The sequence below is a fragment of the Asterias rubens genome, chromosome 12 (assembly GCF_902459465.1).
Source record: "Asterias rubens chromosome 12, eAstRub1.3, whole genome shotgun sequence".
NCBI lineage: Eukaryota > Metazoa > Echinodermata > Asteroidea > Forcipulatida > Asteriidae > Asterias > Asterias rubens.
The window spans coordinates 231,366-255,005 of NC_047073.1; the positions used below are offsets into that span (position 1 = coordinate 231,366).

The window sequence follows — 23,640 nt, forward strand, 5'->3', positions numbered from 1 at the left end:
AATCTTAATACAGCGCTACAGTCATGATGCATTCAAAGGTCACTGGCTAACAGCAGGCTACGACCAACTTAGGCTCTCATGCACAATTCATGCACGATCACTCGCATGTAATTTTAGAATAAAATAAGGGAAAAGGAAGGATAGGCCCTCAAAAATCTAACAGATTTAATGTAATGAAATTAGATTTCCTATTTGTGACTAATAAAAACTGTTATGAAATGTTGAAAATTCCACGCTAGTACAAGTTAACTGTGGATGTTGACGCAAGTCACAAAGCATCCATTGCTCAGAAAAGTGGGCGTGACCTCAAAAGGAAATAAACACTGAACTTTGACAGATAATTGCTACTGCTCTGTAATAAAAAAAAATGGTGATGTCACAATTTAAATCACTACTGGCGTATTGACATTTGACAATGCATCTTATAAGATGAATCCTAGCATTTCATGACCCCAAAAGATGACACAAGCTGATGGTAAGAGATTTAAGTTACATCAACTTTGTTTGTGTGGACCAATGTGGACGCAAGAACCTTGCATTTAATTAAATTATTATTTGTTCGGTTCCCAGTGCCCCATCATCAATCACTGCATTCCATGCCACTTCTTCATCAACATTCTGGTCCATTACAAAATGAAGTTTATAATTCAGTGCGCATTGCAATTGTAGTTTCTGCCACGTATCTGTAACTTAGTCGTGAGGAGCGATACGATTATCACAACTTAACTTTACCTTACTTTTTCAGGAAATTTTAAAACAAAAATACTGCTTCATTTAGCCAATTATTTGGAAAAGTTTCTGTATGGCGCCACCACTTTTTCAGGAAAAGTTTCCGTATGGCGCCACCACTTTTTCATTCGATATGAAATAATATAGTATCTAATTTACCTCAATGAGATATCCCTTTTTGTAAAAAAGGGTGAACAAGTGGTGGCGCCATACGGAAAGTTATCCCTTTTTCATTCGAATGCAATAATATAGTATCTTATTTACCTCAACGAGATATCCCTTTTTATAAAAATTAGTTTAAAAAGTGGTGGCGCCATACGTTAAGTTATCCAATTATTTTATTTACCCAGCCAGGTGTGATTATTTTAATGGCATAAATCATAAAATAATGTGGCAATCAGATTCATCAATTCATAAAAAAAAACATAAACTGTTGTTGTCAAATTTCTTTTTTCTTTCTTTTTGAATAATTGATAAAAAGTTTAAACTAAAATACCCAAAGTGAAAAAAAGTTTAAATTAAATAAATGTTTAGTGTCACATTTCAGAGTGAAAATCATGAACATGATGAAAGGAAATGAAAAAGGTTTATAAAAATATAAAGATGGCAAAAAACTTACTTTACTCTGCCAGATATGAATCGACTGCGAAGTAGTTACGACAAAAATAGACCGGTTTGGTGACGCTAAAACTTCCTGGATTGCCTCTGATTTGGCAGAAGGTACATCAAGATATTTCGGCCATCCCACAGGAAAATACATGATTAAAACTCTCTGAATTCACGTCAATATCAGTGCCATTTCAGACGACATAACCAAACACAGCTTCTCTCATGGAAGTCGCCATTTTCTCCAAGTTGTCATAAAATGAACTCTCTATACACCGTTCATAAGGTCTCCTCTGATTGGATGAGTGGAACTGTATTCTGACGATACACTCCATACATCCAATCAAAAGGTGTTTCATTTAATCACTGATTGTTTGTGCGCAGGCAGATTTTAAAGAACATGACAGCATTATGACAGCAAAATATTGTATTCTTTTACATTCTAATATTAAAGTCTACAGCAAAAATAACTCTGTCCCAACTAATATTAGCCTTGAAATTGTTTTTCTTTTGATACAACGCAAAATTAAACAAACAAATAAACAAACACTGCACTTAAAAAGTGGGCGTAAACAAATATTACCATATAATGAATATGCTAATGACCTCAATCAATCACTGACACCTGTCGTTTAATGGTAATTGCCTTGTGTACGGTTCCTATGATACCGTCCAGCACGGTGGCGTTACAGTTGGCCGGTAAATTCGTGTGACAATACACATTGTTTGGTGAAAGAATGCTGTATAATTATTGATCCAAGCCAGAAGAAATACCAACAGGGAATCCCTGGCAGTTCGATGAGCGATGGGATTTCCTCGCAGTTGAAAGATTCTGTGAATTGAGGGAGAAATCGGCAACGATTTTGTACAAGGAAGTGACTAGTTTTGTAATCAGGTAGGTGGCCGGATACACACTAAAATACACGTGTGATTTTACCATGGTCCATTTTTCCAATGTGGTGTGTTGGTCTTCCTCCATAGATGCATGTAAACTCTCCCTCAATGTTTTTTTCTCTGTAGAGAACTTCCTATCACCAACATTCAACTGGGACTAGGTTCCTCTACTTCACGTTTGTGAGACATTATGATGTATCTCTTTCTGATCACTTTCTGATCAACGTGATTCCTATAAAACTATTTAGAATTTTATGATTGAAACCTTTGCTATATGATTGAAGTTATTATGGGAGTATTATATGCACATATTCTACTTTAGGCATGAAGCATGGTTCATTACTTCCTGGGAATGCCAAGCCAATGTTGACATCACATGCCATGGCTGTTTTCACAGCAAATGTTTCGCAGGAGTTAGGAGTTGAACACAGTTTTGTGCCGTCAAAATTCATATCGCATTCGCATTTGCAGGAAGTATGAACCAGGCTTAGGTTATGTTCTTGAGATCCTACATAGAATAGTCTTGTCTTGTCCTACAATGGTTTCCTATTCGACCATGAAATCAATCTAAAAACTCTTTGACTATGTTATTTGGCCATTTTAAACAAACCTTTATACCTTTTTAAGCTGTCCAAAGCCATAATTAACGAATGCATTGCTTTGAGGCCTGGTTGGTGCGAAAGCAAATGCAAAGCATCTTCTATAATGTCAACAAAACCACCAGTTGCGATGATCTTAACCTTCCAGCCTCCCAACGTCGCAACTTATCGCAACTAGAAAACCACGAGTGATGTGAAATTTTCTAACAGTCCTAATTGTTTTACATGTTATAAAACTCTAAAACAAACACTGCTTAGGTGAAACATTTCACCACTTAAGTTTTTAATATTTGAAGCTGATGTTTTGACTTTCTTACATTTTTACAGCACAATCAGCATTTGTTCCAAGGTTCACTAAATACATCATTCATCATGTCTGAGCGTCAAACATCGGACATGGCTCGTAGTAAAGCAGCCAAATTATTAAAGAGACATGGCAGTGCGTCGTCGCTCATGAGTGGCAGTGAATATGGAGGAAGATATAAACACAATGGGTAAGTTTGATCCTACTCTGCTCATGACTAACAACATCAGCTTTTTTATCTCCAGGTAGGACTTTGATGTATCAGGATGTGTTTGTATAGATTTCAGGAGGAGGAGAGGGGCACATCATTATGTAATATTCAGAGTTTGTTTTAATAACATTTATTTTTTTATTTGGGGTTGAATGAAGAAATTGAGTAGAGTGGGATTTGAACCAACTATCTCCGGATTAACTTTGCCAGCGCTCTACCGACTGAGCTATCTAGCCCTACATTGCCCAATCTGGAGGTCCGTGGTTCAAGTCTCAGTCTCATCTAAATGTTATCTTGGTGCAAACTTTTAAGACAGTTTCTGCTTGTTGACTGCCAACGTATTCGGGTACAAACTAAGTTGAGAATCTTGCATTTTGTTAACCTGCACCTTTGCCCTTTAGTACCTTCCCATAGGTGCGCACAGGTGTGTCAATGTAAACAAATTAGTTTACAGTTATGTTTACTCAAAGATATCTTAATTCACTTACTGCAGTTCTTGAACCAGGATGTTGGCTACAAACGGCTATATTCAGAGCACAGACATAAACAAAGGCTCAAAGAACAAATAAATATAGTTTAAGTACCAGTCTACCAATACAGTTATGTCTACACCAACCTGAAATACTAGTATTTACCGGATGATATAATGTTACTACTAAGTATTCTAGATTTGTTTCTTCCGGCATCATGTGAGAAGTGATTGGACTTTCCTTGCTGTATCAAGTTCCTCTATGCATAAAGCAGCAAGGGTCTTCAAGTTGCAAATTTTTTTGTCAATTGGTTCATTATCACTGACCAATGTTGGAGTCAGGACCTCAAAGTCTTAGATCGACACTGAGACCTAATCTTATGAGGACCAAGACCCTACAGTCCAAGACTGAGACCTTACTGTTTGAGACCGAGACGGAGACCTTATCTTCTGAGGACCAAGACCGGGTCCAAGACCCTACAGTCGAAGACTGAGACTAAGACCTAACTGTTCGAGACCAAGACTGAGACCTAGTCTTCTGATGGCCAAGACCGGGTCCTATACCCTATAGTCTAAGACTCAGACCAAGACCTTATTATTTGAGATCAAGACTGAGACCTTATCTTCTGAGGACCAAGACCTGGTCCTAGACCTACAGTCTAAGATGAGACCAATACCTTACTGTTCGAGATCAAGACTGAGACCTAGTCTTCTGAGGGCCAAGACCCTACAGTCCAAGACTGAGACCAAGACACTGTTCGTGATCAAAACTGAGACCTAGTCTTCTGAGGGCCAAGACCCTACAGTCCAAGACTGAGACCAAGATACTGTTCATGATCAAGACTGAGACCTAGTCTTCTGAGGGCCAAGACCCTACAGTCCAAGACTGAGACCAAGACACTGTTCGTGATCAAGACTGAGACCTAGTCTTCTGAGGGCCAAGACCCTACAGTCCAAGACTGAGACCAAGACACTGTTCGTGATCAAGACTGAGACCTAGTCTTCTGAGGGCCAAGACCCTACAGTCCAAGACTGAGACCAAGACACTGTTCGTGATCAAGACTGAGACCTAGTCTTCTGAGGGCCAAGACCCTACAGTCCAAGACTGAGACCAAGACACTGTTCGTGATCAAGACTGAGACCTAGTCTTCTGAGGGCCAAGACCCTACAGTCCAAGACTGAGACCAAGACACTGTTCGTGATCAAGACTGAGACCTAGTCTTCTGAGGGCCAAGACCCTACAGTCCAAGACTGAGACCAAGACACTGTTCATGATCAAGACAGAGACCTAGTCTTCTGAGGGCCAAGACCCTACAGTCCAAGACTGAGACCAAGACACTGTTCGTGATCAAGACTGAGACCTAGTCTTCTGAGGGCCAAGACCCTACAGTCCAAGACTGAGACCAAGACACTGTTCGTGATCAAGACTGAGACCTAGTCTTCTGAGGGCCAAGACCTAGACAAAGACCTTGCAGTCCAAGATTGAGACTGAGACCATTTATAATAACTGTTTTTATATAGCGCTTTATACATATGAAGGGCGTCTCAAAGAGCTTCCAATAATTATTATTACCCCTGATCAGTGGGCCTTTTCATTCCTTAAACCATCTCAGCTCCCTGGGGAGTATATAGCCTGGTCCAATAAATATGCACTACTCGGCTAAATCAATCACAATAACTATCTCTGCCCTCACAGGTACCCATTTACCCCTGGGTGGAGAAAAGCAATTATATTTGAGTGTCTTGCTCAGGGACACAAGTGTCACAACCAGGACTCGAACCCATGCACACTCTGCTGAACAGAAACACCAGAGCTTGAGTTCGATGCTCTTATTAGCTCGACCAAATAATGCCTTGTTTTTTAAGAACATAACGCAAGGAACAGAGAATTACAGAATAGGCTATACAAATCCTGGACCTGGCGTACTTGTATGCAAATGATTCAGTACAATGCAAACTTTGTGCAGCGTACAGTTCTGCATTATTCAGTACATACTCAACACAATACCATGTGTGTGGTAACCTTACATTCATACTTAATGACCTACAACCCTTACCACTATCATTGCAATCAACATGCATTATCAACTTTTCAAAAGCCCTTTAAACTTTTGCCTGATAACAGTTTTGTGCTTAGTACCCAAATAATATAGTCCTTTTTACAATTAACAAATTAAAATCACCTTTTGATAGAAATTTAAGTTTGAATTATTTCTTTTAATAGTTCATCCTAGGAATTTTTTAATGAATTGGATCTTTTGAAAATGTGAGATTTTTTGTTAATACTGCTAAAATATATACTCAATTTATACTGGTAATAAGTGGAGATAATTAAAGCAATTAGTTGTAATTACTTACTTTATTAACAATCAATTCATTGCACTGCTAGAGCCACTTTTAATTTTAGTCTCATTCCAATATTTATGGAGCATTGTTTGTCTATATTTGTTTGTCCTCTGTCTGTTACAGAAGAGTTTCTCTGCTTTTAATTATTGATAGAATTTGTAGGTATTTTAAGGACCCGTAGTTGGCAATTTATAATTTATAAACTGTCCTGTTATAGAAACATAGTAAAGAGTTGCCCCTTGCATATGTAAATTCACATTTGAAAGAGGTTTGAATAATTCATTTATCTTCTTAAAATATTTATTAAAATAAACTCAAGGGTATTTTAACTCATCAGCATAGAAATGATCGATCCGAAGGAACTTCAAACGGAGCAGGAGCAGGAAACAGAAAGAGAAACTGCTACTATGATTTATAATTAATGTGGTTTGAAAAGAAAGTCTCATTTGCATGCTGCATAAAGTAGTAGTTTTTTCCATTCATAATTAATTATGTTAGTTTAGAAGGTGGTCTGCGGTGCTTGAGGAAATTAAAAAGGTATCGTTGTTGCGTCATTGACGCGGGAACAAGACCTTCTTGGTTCCTTCTGGTGTTGTATGAGTCTTTAGTTGTCAAGATGTCACAGGCGGGTACTGTTGTTACATTTGCCCCCTCCTCACAGACTTTTCCTAGACATCGGATAGGTGGTAGGAGGCGCAGTGTACATGGCAACAACAAATTGACTGTTCAAAATGGCAAGGGACGGGCTGAAAGTAGAGTCAGGTATGGGTAGATTAAGGATTAATATATAAGTGCCTTTAAAGGCACTGGACACTATTGGTAACTACTTAAAATAATTGTTAGAATAAAAACTTACTTGGTGACAAACAATGGAGAGCTGTTGATAGTACAAATTATTGTGAGAAACGGCTCCCACTGAAGTAGCGTAGTTTTCAAGAAAGAAGTAATTTTCCACTAAAATCTTTTTGAATTTGATTTCGAGACCTTAGAATTAGATTTTTATTTTCAATAATAGTTTCTTATACTTGTTCAATTACTTTTTTTTAAAGGTACTCGGTTGTAAACAGTTACTTCCAAATACATTATGCCCTTTATTGATATATGTAAACAAGTTTATTTAATATCAAGATATTTATGCCATTTAATAATCTAATAAAGTAAACAAATGAGTGGAGTTGTTGTCACCCTTGGTCCCAGCCTATAACAAACGTATAATTGATATAGAGATGATTTTTATAACAATAGTCTTGTACTTTGGATCAGCATTTTAAAACCCAATAGGTTTGTAATCAGGGTAATTATAGGCGTCATCGACCAACAGTTGTCAACATATCCAGTAGATTATCTTTCATGTCTCTGATGTCAGTAGGGACACAACTATACCTAGGAATTTCTAATCTGGAATCGCGCATACTAAATATCCATTCAACATATCTTGCTCGCTTTGCCAATCTGCTGAGATTTTTACATTAGCGCTGAAGTGGCAGACAATTTCACCCACACTCCAACCTGCAGTCATAAATCTACAATTTCTCAAGGAGTTTGTTGTTTCCAGTGGTTGTCATATTTGTGTAGTTAGGTGTCACCATGACGTTCCAACTTCAGCGTAGTCGAGGCATGACTCTACCTAATCGTATCGACATGAGCGTAAGGCGTCGTAGTCGAACTTTGTCCTTTGTGAGGAAACTCAGAAGCAGGTATCTATGGTATCTGTCTTAGTATGATAGTATTAAACATTGTACAAAACAACTCCCTCTCAAGTAAAACTCAGAAGCAGGTATCTATGGTATCTGTCTTAGTATGATAGTATTAAACATTGTACAAAACAACTCCCTCTCAAGTATAACTCAGAAGCAGGTATCTATGGTATCTGTCTTAGTATGATAGTATTAAACATTGTACAAAACAACTCCCTCTCAAGTAAAACTCAGAAGCAGGTATCTATGGTATCTGTCTTAGTATGATAGTATTAAACATTGTACAAAACAACTCCCTCTGAAGTAAAACTCAGAAGCAGGTATCTATGGTATCTGTCTTAGTATGATAGTATTAAACATTGTACAAAACAACTCCCTCTCAAGTAATGTAGTTTTTGAGAGAGAGGTAATTTCCCATTAGAATATTTGAATCTCAGAAAGGCTTCAGGTGGGCCTGAAGCGTAAGTTGATCACTTTGTTTGCCTTTTTGCCTTCCCTTTATGTGAACAAATAAAATACAATGACAATTTATTTTCAGGACCTGGTAAAATCTGGGAGACAATTTGATGCCCCTCCCCTCCCTTGCCCAGTCAATAGGGTGCTGCGGAGGGTTATGCCCCCCCCCCCCCATGGTACCTCTGGATTTTCACCAGCTTTTGTTTATTCCCATATTCTAGGAACAGAACCTGTCGCTTGGTGGTTACCCAAGCAGCAGAACCAAAACATTCAGCCATTTGTGTAAGATCTAGGTCTTGAAGTGGTGTACATACACACAATTCTCTTGTCGCTAACTTTGGTGAACATTCTAAAAGCTAGAGGTCAACAGTTCTACGCAAAATCCTGGCTCCAAGTCTAACATTCTAAAAGCTAGAGGTCAACAGTTGTACGCAAAATCCTGGCTCCAAGTCTATTGAGTTTGAAGATGATGTGATTTAACAATGAATATGAAGCTAGGGTTGTTCCATTATATGTTTTTTTTTAATATGTTGAATCCACTCAGGACAATTTGCTTTACATTGACTCTTGGTTACATCCTGGTTTATATCAATTATTAATATCAAAGGAAAGATTTGTAGCTCAACTTCACTGAATCTGTGAAATGGCTGCTCGTTTCAAACTTGTTTCCTTTGACATTGTGAATAATGAACGCCCTAAAAGGTAAGAAGGTATTGCCTGCAACATCGGAAAAGTATACGCTGGCCAAGAATAATCAAATAGTCAAGCCAGAAAAGCAAATAATTTCTCAAACTGTTTTTGGTTGTTTTATTTGGGTTTTTGCATTCTCTTAGGCCTCTTAAAACTTAGATTTTATGACTCGAGTGTTTGTGTTTCTGAGATTTGTGACAGATATTCCTTATTTATGACGGATCTTCCTTTTTTTTTTTTTAGCTCGGTCAGCACCGTGTCATTTATGGACGAGCCTCAGGATCCCAACAAGCAAGGATCTAGTGTCAAATTGGAAGCCACATATCAAATGGATCCCAAGAAACGGTTCCCTGTCAACACGGTCAAAGACATCCTTGGTGAAGTGCTGCAACATTACCTGGCCGAGGAGAAATATGAAGCGGAGCTTTGTAAACAAATGACTAAGACGATATCAGACGTGAGTTTATCAACCCTTAAAATACAATCCAGTGAAAGCAATCCTGTGTTTATTTATTTACTCATTTTCAGTATGGGAGACTTCTATTGTTTGTTTATTTATTTGTTCACATCCTTAATTCTAGAAATCCGCTTTCTATTTTTTCAGGATTATATACCTGTTTTACAAGCAGTTCTTAGAAGAACAGTTTTTATCTTTCAACTAATTTTTATTATCCAGTATAATGAAACAAACGGCACTTAGACCCCCCCCCCAATTTTCCTTAAAGAATTTGGGTACTTTTTGTAACACAAACAATGTCCACGGATTTAATTTAACTTACACCCTTTGAAGATAATGACATTACCTGCTGAGGTGCTGTAGTTTTCAAGAAGTTAATAAAACAATGTAAATTCTTAAATAATCTCACTGAGATGAATTTTTTTACTCATTTCTTAAAAACTACATCACCTCAGCAGGTAAATTTCTACCATCATTATCTTCAAACTGTGTGAGCTTATGTAAACTTGTGGACATTGTGTTTTGTGTCCTGCAAAAAGTCTGCAGACCTCGGGGAACATGGTATTGTGAAGTTGATCAAATCTCCTCCATTGGATGCTATCAGCTTCAGATCATAGTAATCTCTTATATAAATTCAGCCTTTCTTAAGATGGGCAATAAATCCTAGTCCCAGTTATCCCTTTATTTACATTAAGTCTACTCGGTATGCACTTTGTCTGTAGAATGTGTTTGCTTTTCTATACCATTTCTTTCTAAAGTGCATAACTACATGCCTGGTGTGTACAGTGCTACATGTATGTCAAGGCCTGTGTACGCAGTCTGTTTGCATCTGTTTTATTGACAAAGCTAAATCATGCAAAACTCACGCTTCAAATGTGTGAAATATTTCCTGAGGCTGAGTGCTGAGCAGCTGAAACCCTTCATCCATGTGAATTGTTTCAATTCATCCATGTGAATTGTTTCACTTCATCCATGTGAATTGTTTCACTTCATCCATGTGAATTGTTTCAAAGGGAAATCTAATGTTTCTGTAATATCTAACCTGGAATCGATTAATCAATCGTATAGTAAAAGAAAGTATTCAACTAATCAATTTTTTACATTGTGTGTGTGATGTGAAGTTGACTAAGCTACCTGACAACACAACAGAATCAATATAGAAATGCCTCCCTGATGTGGGAGGCTTTGGGGTGTGGCTTATTCAGGATATGGTTTGGCTTAATGCTGCAGTGAGCTCATGAATATTAACGCTGCAACGGGGTGAGCTCATGATTATTAATCAGTTAGCTCAGCATTCACCATTGTGCAGTTTGTGTTCATGGGATGGGGGCAGGACAAAATGTGCCTGCATATTTAAATAATAAACACTCTTGGCATACGGACAATGAATTATGCAACAGTATGATTTACTGAATATTCATTCCTCTGTGGCATATCTGATGGAGCCTTATATTACTGCCAGCCGTATGTTTTTTAGGTGTTTATTTTATTTTGAACAATTCCTTATTTCAGGTTGTTAAGGCAAGAGTAAAGGATCTACAACTTGGACGCTATAAAATCATCGCCATTGTACACATTGGTGAGCTGAAAGACCAGGGTTTGAAGATAAGTAGTCGTTGTTTGTGGGATGCGGCCAATGATAGCTCGTCATCGTATGAATATCGTAATAACTCTTTATTCGCAACAGCAATGGTGTATGGTATCTACCATGAATAGTCCAATCTTGACTTAACTTCTTGAGTTTCTTAAAGTGTTGTTCTCTTTCTTGGTCCAATTTCATAGAGCTGCTTAAGCAGAAAATATTGCTTAGCACATTTCTGCTGAGCAGAAATGAGCAGGATCCCAGTTACTATTTAGACATGCGACATAGTAGTTTGGCTGAACCCTAAACATAGGAATCAAATTGCCTCTACAGCTGCCGGGAACCTCGGTGGTCTAGTTGGTACGACACTGCTCTAGAATTGCAAGGGTCGTGGGTTCGAATCCCATCCAAGTAATATTCCTGTGATTTTTTCACAGAACTCGGGAAAGTACCGAGTATACAGTACTAACACACATCGGTGTATATGGGTAAAACCAAAATCGAATAACCTTTTTCTGATAAGCATAACTGTTTTGTGCTGAGTTGTTTTGAATGCTTATAAGCAGCTTTATGAAATTGGGCCCTGAAGACATCAAGCCCTTCCCATCGCAATAACTGCCTCCCCTGAAGACATCAAGCCCTTCCCATCGCAATAACTGCCTCCCCTGAAGACATCAAGCCCTTCCCATCGCAATAACTGCCTCCCCTGAAGACATCAAGCCCTTCCCATCGCAATAACTGCCTCCCCTGAAGACATCAAGCCCTTCCCATCGCAATAACTGCCTCCCCTGAAGACATCAAGCCCTTCCCATCGCAATAACTGCCTCCAATCACAAAACTCAATTGTAAAACCTGATCAATCATGTGAACATGCTTACCGCAAGATTCTGTGATTACTGCCCATAGAATTGTGTTCAGAATTCTGCAGTAAAAAGAGCCATGAAATTGGACCTAGCTCAATGATGTGGGAACAATTTTAGGTGCTTTAAAAAAGTAATGTGATTTCTAAATTTGTTATTCACAATACCAAAATTTGGGTTTTATATAGGAGCTTAGTGGGATTTTTTTAAAGAATGAAATAATGAATTAGGATTTCTCATGTTGGTCAAAGCATAGAGTAACTGTCCTTACTCTATGGTCAAAGCAATGTTTAGTACCACAAGCATGTGCAAGTTGTGTAATGAATGTTTTGTTTTGTTTAAAGGAACATTACAGAATTGGTTTTCGTTAACAAAACAGTTGCTGGCAGTGTAAGCACTTTATGTAATCCACCATATACATAAACTGACAAACCTGTAGAAGTTTGGGAATGATTGGCCATCTGGGTCATGAGAGAATAGTGAAAAAACGATTACAAATTTTGCATTGCATCGATGCCAAAATAAAAATGAATAAAACGCTCGATTATTTATTTCTCATCAAATATGACATTTCAGACAGAAATATTTCAAGGGATGTTTTCAACACTTATCATCATTAATAGACTGTGTAGGTTTTATGTAAATCTGTGCACGATTTTTGTTTCTTACCAATTCTGTAACGTTCCTTCTAAGGGATGTCAGTTTGTGGTAAAGAAAATACTGGAGTGATAGGATAATGAAATTATTCAAAATGGTTTACCATATCCTGCAGCTCTTTCGGTTAAACAAAGATCACAATTAAAACACAATTTTTTTATGACAAGTCCACAACCAATGGAAAAGACACAGTTTTGTTGACTAATAGTTTGTTTTATAGTATACCCAGATAGCAATAATATAGATATCTTTGTTATTTACTTACATAAATGTGTGATTCTGGGTAAATTATGCATGGTCAATTATTTATGTATATAGAATGTGTGTGTGTTCTCTAACAAAGATAGTCCGATTTAGTATTAATAACATTTTTATAAATTTCGTCAGATTTTTGTTGTTCTTCAAAGGGTTGGTACAATGTTGGGAACGTTCTAATTAAAGTTGGTCAATTATTCATAGATATCAGTGACATCTACCCATTGGAAATATATTTCACATTCAGAAAAATGTTATTATTATTTTAGGAAAAACTTCTTCAGCAAAAAAAAATGTGACCACAATACACAATGTAATGAGTGTAAATATTCTCAAAACCAACGTTGTACCTTCCTTTTTAAATTTAGCTGCAAAATATCCAAACCTATTTTTATATATTTAAATCATGTAGATTTAATTGTATTTTATAGAACTCAAAACACTTGGTAGTAAAGTTGAAACTATTACTGGATGATAATCTTTAATGGTATTGATTCACTCTATGGTCATAGGGCAATGTTTGAACTTTGTTCAACAATATAAAAGAACTAGGTAAAATTAGTCCTGCATACTGGACAAGTCCTCAAAATAAATCTGCAAAGGTAAAGACTATAGTTTGGTCTAAGTTCATTGAGTTTTGTCAAATAAAAAATTGTCAACAAAATAAAAAACTCATTTATATAGTGCCTCTGAAAGCGCTTCACAAACAGAATTAGCAGCGTCAAGTTACAGTTAGTAAACACTTACAAACAGAATTAGCAGCGTCAAGTTACAGTTAGTAAACACTTACAATAAGCAGATAAGCAATACACTTTTTACATACAAATAAAAAATAGGAATTTAGTAAAAGTCTATAAAATTACAAGATAAAATCACAATGCTTAGCATTTGACAGTTGACATACATTTACACGTCTGCTATTATTTGAGGATGAGCTACCTCTTGCTCAAAAACTAAATTACTTCAAAGGGAGCAGTTTCTCAAAATGGTTTCATACTATCAACAGCTCTCCATTGCTCGTTACCAAGTACATGTATAAGTTTTGTTTTACTGGCACTCATTTTGAGTAATTACCAAAAGTGTCCAGTGCCTTTAAGTAAGTCTATTTTACGATCTTCGGCTGTCATCATTTTACCAAGGAGGACGGAAAACTGTCCCCAACCTTATTGACCAATGTGGTGATATGTCCATACATTAACAATATTTAAATAATTAATGGTTAGTTGTTTAGGAAATGTGTGTGCTTTTTCAATCAACTATTCAAATAATGTACTAGTATAAAATTAAAGTGTGTAACCAACCCAAACTGAACCCAAACAGAGTTAGTTATGAGCTGTGAATACCATAAGAAACATTATAAAATAAGCCTAGTTTTAAATTATAAAATAAGCCTAGTTTTATATTTTACTCGTTTCCTTTGTTACAAGCATTATGCGCAACATTGATGCGCTGCAGTCGCAATAAAGAATATCATTTTTATTATGCAACTTGTTTATGTGTTTCTTTATTCTGTATTCATAGCAATGGTTTTGTCAATGAATTCTTATTCCCTAATATTGTTCACCGATCTAATGATCGGTGGAATTTCAATCCATTGAAATAAACATTTCGGCAACAGCAGAAGTAGAATAACAAATGCCCAAACTTCCATTTATTGTTAATTCTTAAAATATACAATTGGGTGTATTGTTCAAAAGGGTTGGTTCTACCGGAATGTCCTTTTTTTCAAATCACTGATACAAAGTAGTACCGAAATTAAGTGGAATTTCAATCCATGGAAAGAAACATTTCGGCAACAGCAGAAAAGTACAATAACGGTTTTACTAATATGCCCGAACTTTCATTAATTGTTAGTTGTTTAAATATCAAATTGAAAAGTGAGTTGTATTCAGAAGCATTCAAACTGTCATTTTAAAGGGACTGGCACTTTTCAAAATAAATGGTCTCAAAATAATTGTTATCATCAAAACTTACTTGGTAACAAGCAATGGGAAGCTGTTTATAGTATAACACATTGTGAAAAACGGCTCCCTCTGAAGTAACGTAGTTTTTTAGAAAGAAATAATTTCCCACTAAAATATTTGAATTGAATTCGAGAACTCAGCTGAGGTCTCTATTTCTAGACATCTGAAAGCGCACGACTTGTTTGTCCGTTATTCTCTCTCAACTTCGACAACCAACTGAGTTCAAATTTTCACAGGTTTGATATTGTTGAGATACACCGAGTGAGAAGACTGGTCTTTGACAATATTGCCAAAGGTTGTTTGGTTTTCCACCATCTTCTGAATAATGTCATTTACAAGCCAATGTACAACAACTGGCCACCATAAATACTTAAACATATGCATATTTATCTGAGTATTAATTGAGCGATTAAAATATAGCGACCTATAATTTCTTAAACCGTAAAATGACAACAAGAGAAAATATAAAGCACAAACTTAAAATGTTATTAAAACCATAAGTGGCCAAAATGTAGATTAAAAATTGCATCAGGCTACCAATATATAGGAACGATTTCCGTGTCCTGCCACCACCTTTTTACAATTTTTTTTTTACCAAAAGGAATATCTCATTTGAGTAAGTTATATACTAATTTATTTCTTAATGAATGAACACATGGTGGCAGAATACGGAAATTTAAACACTGGGTCTATAAGTAATTTGTAACTTATTAATATTGCATTGTCAGCTGCGCTGTATTTAAAAACAAAGCAAATAAAAACGGCTTTATTCATCAGTAAATTATCAAGAATTGCAGAATAGGAATAACGCAATAGGTGTCAATGTTGTGTTGAGTTCTGCTCTGAAAATGTTATATCAATATGTTTAACCTTATAGGATCTTCTACATAAGTTCTGCATTTCAAAGTTCCCTCGACAAACTTGGATAATCTTTATGGGGTTGGAAAAAATGCAAACTCACAAAACGTAATTCGGAATCTTTTAAAATAAGTTTCACGAACCTTATTTGGGGAAAAGTTTCCGTATGGCGCCACCACTTTTTCATTCGATATGAAATAATATAGTATCTAATTTACCTCAATGAGATATCCCTTTTTGTAAAAATGAGTGAAAAAGTGGTGGCGCCATACGGAAAGTTATCCGCTGGTAACCTTATTCGGGTAAGCATAAGTCGTTGTGCATAGCTGTTTTTGTGCTTCAAAGCATAGAGCTCCCTGCTCTCTGTTCAAAGCAACTCTATGTAATTAGGCCCTGGGTTTTAAACCAGCAAAGCTTTCAATATGACAAAATTACGTAACTTTGAGCGCATAACATTCTTTTTTTTAGGAAAGCAGTGTAAGTTATAGAAGCTTTTCATGAATAGATAGAATGCCTCACATATTATTCCACTAAACATCAAATGACAAGTATGTCCTAATATTCTCCGGGCATTCCTTGACTTCAAGCATGAGTGAACTGCCGCTACCCTTGATGGCCAACACAACATCCCGGTGCGTTTTGCCTTCCATCGTCTCGCCATTTACGCTAACAATGTTATCACCAACCTGAACACAACAGAAGTTTACACTTTCAATTTAGAAAGAGGGTTATCAAGTAATTGGGATTTAATATTTGTATTTTATCATCAAGGGTTTCAAAATAATAAGGTTTCTTAATCTTTGAAACTCCACATAATTCAGATCCGTAGTGCCAATTGGATTATTAATAATAATAAAAAAGTGAAATGCAACAAAACAAGGTTAGGGTTATCTTACCTTGATGACACCTGTGCTCTCTATCAGACCACCCGGATCGATATCAGTGATCAGTACCGGAAGTAATCCAATAGGGCTCTTGACCCCTCCAGCTATCGATATCCCTAAACCTGAAGGACCCGGATGTACAACCACCTAATATATAGAATAAGTATCGAACACAGATCGTTATGAAGAGATAAGTATGATCTCGGAACCATCTCGGAACAAACCAGCAGCATTCCAAGTAGTTAAAAACAAAAATGTCAATTGTTAAAGGCAGTGGACACTACTGGTAATTACTCAAAATAATCATTAGCGTAAAACTTTACTTGGTAACGAGCAATGGAGAGCTGTTGATAGTATAAAACATTGAGATAACGGCTCCCTCTGAAGTGACGTTGTTTTCGAGATATATTGATTTCGAGACCTCAGATTTAGAATTTGAGGTCTCGAAATCAACCATTAAAAGCAAACAACTTCGTGATGACAAGTGTGTTTTTTATTTAATTATTATCTCGCACCGATTGAGTTCAAATTTGTACAGGCTTGTTCTTTTATGCATAAGTTGAGATACAGCAAGTGAGAAGACATTTACCAATAGTGTCCACTGTCTTTAAAAATAAGAACTTCATTTTGAAAAGCGCGCGACCTCATTGCTTTTTTTAGAAGAAAAATAAATGCTCTGACAAGAAACTTTTGCATTATTATCGGTCCTCAGCATAATATTGGGATTGGTGAACACTGATTTATTTCATTTAATTCAATGGCTCACAGTATAACAAATATGAGAAGTTTTACTGATCGCTTACGTTTGCTTGTTGATTTGTTATTGTTTTTCATTATAGGAGAGAATTAATAAATAAAAACATACGATGTTATATAAGTTTGACTGAGATCAGTTTCAATGGAGTTTTATGTTTCTTGAGTATATCGGAGGAGAAGTAAAGTATTGATTGATTAAGAAACAAATATCGTCTTTTATTTATAATAAATTTTACATTGGTTGGTTTATTAAAACATTAAAAAGGAATTTACTGTATGGCAACCACCGATGGGTTGAACTGCACGGATAATATATAAAAGTTTCTTTAAAAAGTAGCTAAAACGTTAAAACACACTATAGGTGAGCAAGATTTATACAAAATAAAAACACCAAACAAACAGCCAGCACTAAACCAAAAAGAATGAGACTTAAAAACGTAATCAAAGGGACACATCGTGCCTAGAAAACCCCATTAAAATCCATTCAGACCAACAACTTGTAATTAAGAATTCCACTTTCCCTGTAAGTTTGTTTGATATTCTATGAGAAAAATCTACATACCTTACGAGTTACAGGTAGGTCAAGTCGTTCGTCATCCTTGTCACCAGAAATAGATGAACGTGCTGAGGCAGATGTTCCCGAACAAGAAGGCACATCCACATCAGATGCATTGTCTTCAGATGAGACAATAGAGTGTGGGTCTTGGTAAACGTCTTCGATAGTTGGAGAAGTACTTCTCCGTGAAGACTTCTTAGAAGCTCTAATTACAGACATGCATACATAGTGATCTGTTTCACTAGATGGAGGATCTTGTTTTCTGGCTGCCGATTTAGCATTCTTTATATCAGCCATGGTCACATAAGCTGGATCTTACGTTTCAAAAAGACAATTGATTAAGGAGGGCTGTTATACAAATCACGGAATAATACTTCTAACGTGTTTATGCGTGACAGAAGCTTAAGTTTTGGCAAGTGCAAAAAATAATTGTTAGCATAAAAACCTACTTGGTAACGAGAGAGCTGTTGATTATACAACATTGTAAGAAACGGCTCCCTCGGAAGTAACGTAGTTTTTGAGAAAGTGTGTGTTGTTGGTGTGTTTTGTTATTTAGCTGTTACATTGCTGCGTTGGCGTTTATTTGCTCCCTACAAAAGAAACATGTTTATGGCTGAATTTGTTTCGTTCATTTCGTATCAAACAATATTGGAGCAAGAAACTACTAAAACTTACCTTCCATAGTGAGTTCGCAACCTAAAAACCTCCTTCATTCAATGATGTATTGGTCCCACAAGGAAATAACGTTAGAAATTTAAAGCCTTCTCCTTCCTCAAAATGTCCCAGATTAGTTTATAGATTCCTGAAAAAGGCTGTCAAAAAGGAACTAACGAAGCGTGCAATCGAACACTGATTTCCTCCATTACTCACATACTTTCACAAGTAGACCTACCCAAACAATCCCATTCAAAGGTTTGTTACGCGCCATTGCGTTGACCCAAACTACAGGCCAACCAGAACAATATACCACAGCCTTGAAAACCTTCCAAAATGACAGAGCAACGTTTTTTTTTCAAAGCAGGTCTTTGCTTTGCTAACATTGCCCAATTCTGGCTAATTTTGTTGATTTCCAACTACAAAAGCTCATTATTTGGTAACAACTTCAGAACTTCGGGTTCCTTTGTCTTTGATGCCTATTGTCCTGTAATATAACTCCGATTTTGAAAGAATTACACTGGTTACCCGTAAGCAGTAGAGTTAAGTATAAACTTCTGCTTTTTGTGTATAAATCACTCACCAACAATGCCCCTGCATATATTGATGATCTACTCAAACCATACAATCCTCCTCGCAAACTCCGGTCTTACAATTCTAGTCTCCTTATTGAGCCCATATCCAATCATTCATGGGGAGACCGATCTTTCTCACATGCTGCCCCACGCCTTTGGAACAAATTGCCAGCACTAGTAAAATCATCTGTTTCTTTAACACAGTTTAAGAAAAACCTTAAGACACATCTTTTCAACCAAGTATTTGAGAAAATGGTTTGATTTCTACCCTTCGATGTTTTCTTTGATATTGCATTTGTACTGTATTTCTCTTCAACATGTTCTGGATTTCTTCTTAGCTTAGACTTACGTTTCAATTTTGGTTATTGTACATGTAAATATTATTCTTTGTATTTAGCGCCATGAGCACTTTGATGGATTTGTGCGCTTTATAAGTTCTCATTATTATTATTGTGTTCTGTTATTGTCCAGTGTTGGATTTTAAAGAACTCTGTGAAGATTGTCTTTGCTAACACTGCCCGATCCTGGTCTAATTTTGTTGATTTTCAATTACAAAAGGTCATTATTTAGTAACAACTTCAGAACTTCATGTTCCCTTGTATTTTATGCCTATTGTATTTAATTTGCTGTTATTGTCTGTTGTTGTATTTTAAAAAAAATCTGTGAAGATTTTCTAATAAAACAAAATATAAAAACCCGAATTTGGTTCGATGGATATTTATTATTAACTGTACATTTTCCATCATCAGATGTCTCTTGATGAACTAGTCCCTTTGTTGGTCAATACTTGATACGCAATTTTATTTTTAATTTTTAAATCGGGATATCATAATGCCATATGAATCATCACATGGCATTTACAGAAGACATGGATGATTGAATCCGATATCACTCTTTTTTTCTTTTTTTTAGGTCAAATATGTTTCTTAATTCATGAGTGCTTGTCCTGTGTCCAGAAAATGCGCAAAATTGTTATTTGATGTCAAGCTAGAAAACGGCCAAAGCAGAAAAAACAAAAAACCTAACAATGAACTGTTAAACCAAAAATGACAACTGTCCTTTCATTTCCAGAAAACGTGTCAGAATAAATAATACAAGGAAACAAATTCAAGTCAAAAATGATAATTTATTTTAAATCTGATAACGGCCTACACTGTTATAATTACCTATCCATATATTATACTTATCATAATATTGTTATATAATGCTACTTGACAACCCAATATTTACTGAGTAAACATAGAATGCTTTACATGTGTTTATATTAAGGCATTTGTTGTTTAGAATTCATATGTGAAAAATGTCACTTGCAGCGAGAATGATAAAATACAAGCATTTTCAATTAAAATACTTTACAAACTTTTAACCCAATTCAAGGGGAAAAAAGATCATAGTAATCGGGATTAGTAAGGATGTAAAAACAAAAGAAAATATGATAAATAAAACTTTGATTTCAAGTTCAGTTTTTTAAGTGATCAAGTTATGAGCTATTTGGGAAAGGTGTAATAAGGTTATAATTCAATGTAAGAAAATGTGCTATCTTGAACTTGTGAAACAAGGAAATTGTCTCCTTTATAAAACAATGCATTCTTTCATGCAATTGTTCTTGTGCATACATTCTCAATAAAACATGCTTTTTTGCAATACTAGACAGTCATGACTGTATGATGGTTGTCAATCTATAAACAACTTTATATCTTGACAATAAACCATTAATATAGAATCCATATCAGACACAAATGTAGACATGTAGGGTCTTGTCACATGAGGCAGCTTTTACAGACAACTTGGAGGCCACTGTTAACTGCAGTGTATGCTACCAGACTTCTTTTACAGACAACTTGGAGGCCACTGTTAACTGCAGTGTATGCTACCAGACTTCTTTTACAGACAACTTGGAGGCCACTGTTAACTGCAGTGTATGCTACCAGACTTCTTTGGCAGCACACAAGTAATTTTTCAAACAATTTCTGAAGATCCCCAAGAAAAACATGTGAACATTCAAATATGACTGCCTTTTCTTCTTGGAGATTGCATGGAATTGGCTGCCTGCAAATTGCCCCATGTGACATGGGTCATAGGCAATTTACAGGCAACCTGCTCCAGGCAATCGCCAAGAAGAGAATCCATTCACATTTGAATGTTCACATACTATTCTTGGGAATCGTAAGACATTGTTTGAAAAAATACTCAAGTGCTACTTGTGTGGTCTAGTAGCATACACAGTTTGTTTGTTTGTTTGTTTGTTTACTTGTTTGTTTGTTTGTTTGTTTGTTTATTTGAATGATCTTTGCATCAAGGGAACTCGGCAAACTCCAACAAAGGGATAGATACACCAAGCTGGCAACAGCCAATCTCTCTCATACAAACATTGGTTTCGGATTGTGAATTACAAAAATCAAAAAATTGTGATTCAGTTACTAGCAGAATATTTATTCTAGTCATTGTGAAATCAGCTGTTAGCTGCGGGATTCGAACCCACAACCTTGTGATTGCTAGATCTGCAGTCTAACCACTTGACCACAGTGACTGTTGTTAGTTGCATCCAAGTTGTCTCGGAAACTTGTCTCATCTGACAAGGTCCTTAAAAGTGACTAGCTTCAAATGATCATCCCTATATCTCTAGATGAATGATGTTGTGTACTGGACTATACACACTATGTACATTTATAGCTAGTTAGTGGTGAAATCAACAATATACTACATTGCAAAATAAACGTACATGAATGTTTACCATACTATTGACACAAGTATTTCTATTGAGTTAACCAGTCTGAAATGACAAACTATACAATTAATGATCAAACTCAACTCAACATTGCAGGAAGGGCAACTTCACCTTCATGTTGAGTCAAGTCAGATTAGAAACTTTACAAGACAGATACATAAAAGGTTCTACATAAATCTTTCTTTGAGTTGTGGTGACTCAGAAAAGAACAGGTATGTAACAACTTGTTCCAACCAGTCTGGACCCATTTTCATAAAGCTGTGAGGCATAAAAGCAAACTTAGCTTAGCAAACTTAATTGCTGAGTAAAAGCTGAGTGCGGCACCAGTTAGAACAATGACAACTTTATGGATTATTGGATAGTAACCTGCTTCTGCTAAGCAAGATTTGTTTGTGCTTAGTAGACAGTTTTTTGTGCTTGCAGACATTATGAAAATGGGGTCTGACTGGTCTACAAAAGTAACTACAAATTGAAGAGTGAATTCAAAGAAATTCAAATACTATGAGTTACACAATCCATAAAATAATAGTAACATAAAATAAATTGCCATAAAAGTGTGCAATAAAATTCTGGTGATTAGAAACAACAGTAGTGAATATTATGAGTTCATTACAATAAATAACCTGTTTAAATCAAATGTCACAGTTCATCATATATCCATACAACATTGACACACTCCAATGTTTGAGTTTCCAAATTGCTATAAAATCCAAAACAAATGAATTAAATTGTGACCACATTTTTAATTAATGAAGTTAGATGCGAGTACATGTAATCTGCAAAAACTAAATGCATCAGTTGAATCGACTGACCACTTTTTTGTTCGAGGCAGAACTTTTATCTGAAAATTTGCAAATTTTAATTTCTAAACATTGCACATTATTTCTATGGAGCTCAATCCCCGTAAGAGAAGAAAGAAACTGTTTTATATATTGTAGTATGCATAGTACATATTCTAAAAAGTCTACAGTATTCTACTCACAAACTTATCTTTTAATCTTGCAATAGAAAAACGCCTTTCCAACCATTATGCATTTTATAACAAACGGTTTTCAAAACAGTTTCCAACACCATTCAGTAATACAGCACCCAAACTGCTGGACTCTAATCATGGTGGTATGCCTGATCCTATGTGAAGCAGTTTACGAGTTCAATCATCCGTCCAACAACATCAATCAAACCATGCTGTTGGATGTTGATGAGTCCTTGTGGTTAGGGCAAGGAAACAACATCAATCAAACCATGCTGTTGGATATTGATGAGTCCTTGTGGTTAGGGCAAGGAATATACATCAATCAAACCATGCTGTTGGATGTTGATGAGTCCTTGTGGTTAGGGCAAGGAATATACATCAATCAAACCATGCTGTTGGATGTTGATGAGTCCTTGTGGTTAGGGCAAGGAAACAACATCAATCAAACCATGCTGTTGAATGTTGATGAGTCCTTGTGGTTAGGGCAAGTAAACAACATCAATCAAACCATGCTGTTGGATGTTGAGTCCTTGTGGTTAGGGCAAGGAAACAACATCAATCAAACCATGCTGTTGGATGTTGATGAGTCCTTGTGGTTAGGGCAAGGAATATACATCAATCAAACCATGCTGTTGGATGTTGATGAGTCCTTGTGGTTAGGGCAAGGAAACAACATCAATCAAACCATGCTGTTGGATGTTGATGAGTCCTTGTGGTACGGGCAAGTAAACAACATCAATCAAACCATGCTGTTGGATGTTGAGTCCTTGTGGTTAGGGCAAGGAAACAACATCAATCAAACCATGCTGTTGGATGTTGATGAGTCCTTGTGGTTAGGGCAAGGAAACAACATCAATCAAACCATGCTGTTGGATGTTGA

The 23,640-nt window shown here is 36.2% G+C and overlaps 3 protein-coding genes across 4 annotated transcripts in view; 1 reads left to right on the forward strand and 2 right to left on the reverse strand.

Moving 5' to 3' along the window:
* The window catches only part of LOC117297587 (RAB6A-GEF complex partner protein 1-like), a 33,635-nt gene extending 32,084 nt beyond the window's left edge, over window positions 1-1,551 (reverse strand). For both annotated transcript variants that reach the window (XM_033780695.1, XM_033780693.1), the window contains exon 1: window positions 1,349-1,551. In XM_033780695.1, the coding sequence (XP_033636586.1) occupies window positions 1,349-1,489 (141 nt within the window). In that variant the 5' untranslated portion in view covers window positions 1,490-1,551. The remainder of the gene's footprint in view (window positions 1-1,348) is intronic.
* Window positions 1,552-2,021: 470 nt separating this feature from the next.
* Window positions 2,022-11,457, forward strand: LOC117297307 (tctex1 domain-containing protein 1-B-like). The gene is made up of 4 exons (XM_033780267.1): window positions 2,022-2,230; window positions 3,156-3,322; window positions 9,245-9,458; window positions 10,971-11,457. Exons 2-4 carry the CDS (start codon window positions 3,201-3,203, stop codon window positions 11,172-11,174), a joined length of 540 nt encoding a protein of 179 aa, XP_033636158.1. The 5' UTR covers window positions 2,022-2,230; window positions 3,156-3,200; the 3' UTR covers window positions 11,175-11,457.
* Window positions 11,458-15,858: 4,401 nt separating this feature from the next.
* On the reverse strand, window positions 15,859-18,642 carry LOC117297885 (multiple PDZ domain protein-like). Its single transcript, XM_033781060.1, has 4 exons — window positions 18,506-18,642; window positions 17,837-18,144; window positions 16,531-16,665; window positions 15,859-16,320 (listed from the first exon to the last, which is right to left on the reverse strand). Exons 1-4 carry the CDS (start codon window positions 18,510-18,512, stop codon window positions 16,165-16,167), a joined length of 606 nt encoding a protein of 201 aa, XP_033636951.1. The 5' UTR covers window positions 18,513-18,642; the 3' UTR covers window positions 15,859-16,164.
* Window positions 18,643-23,640: the final 4,998 nt, after the last annotated feature.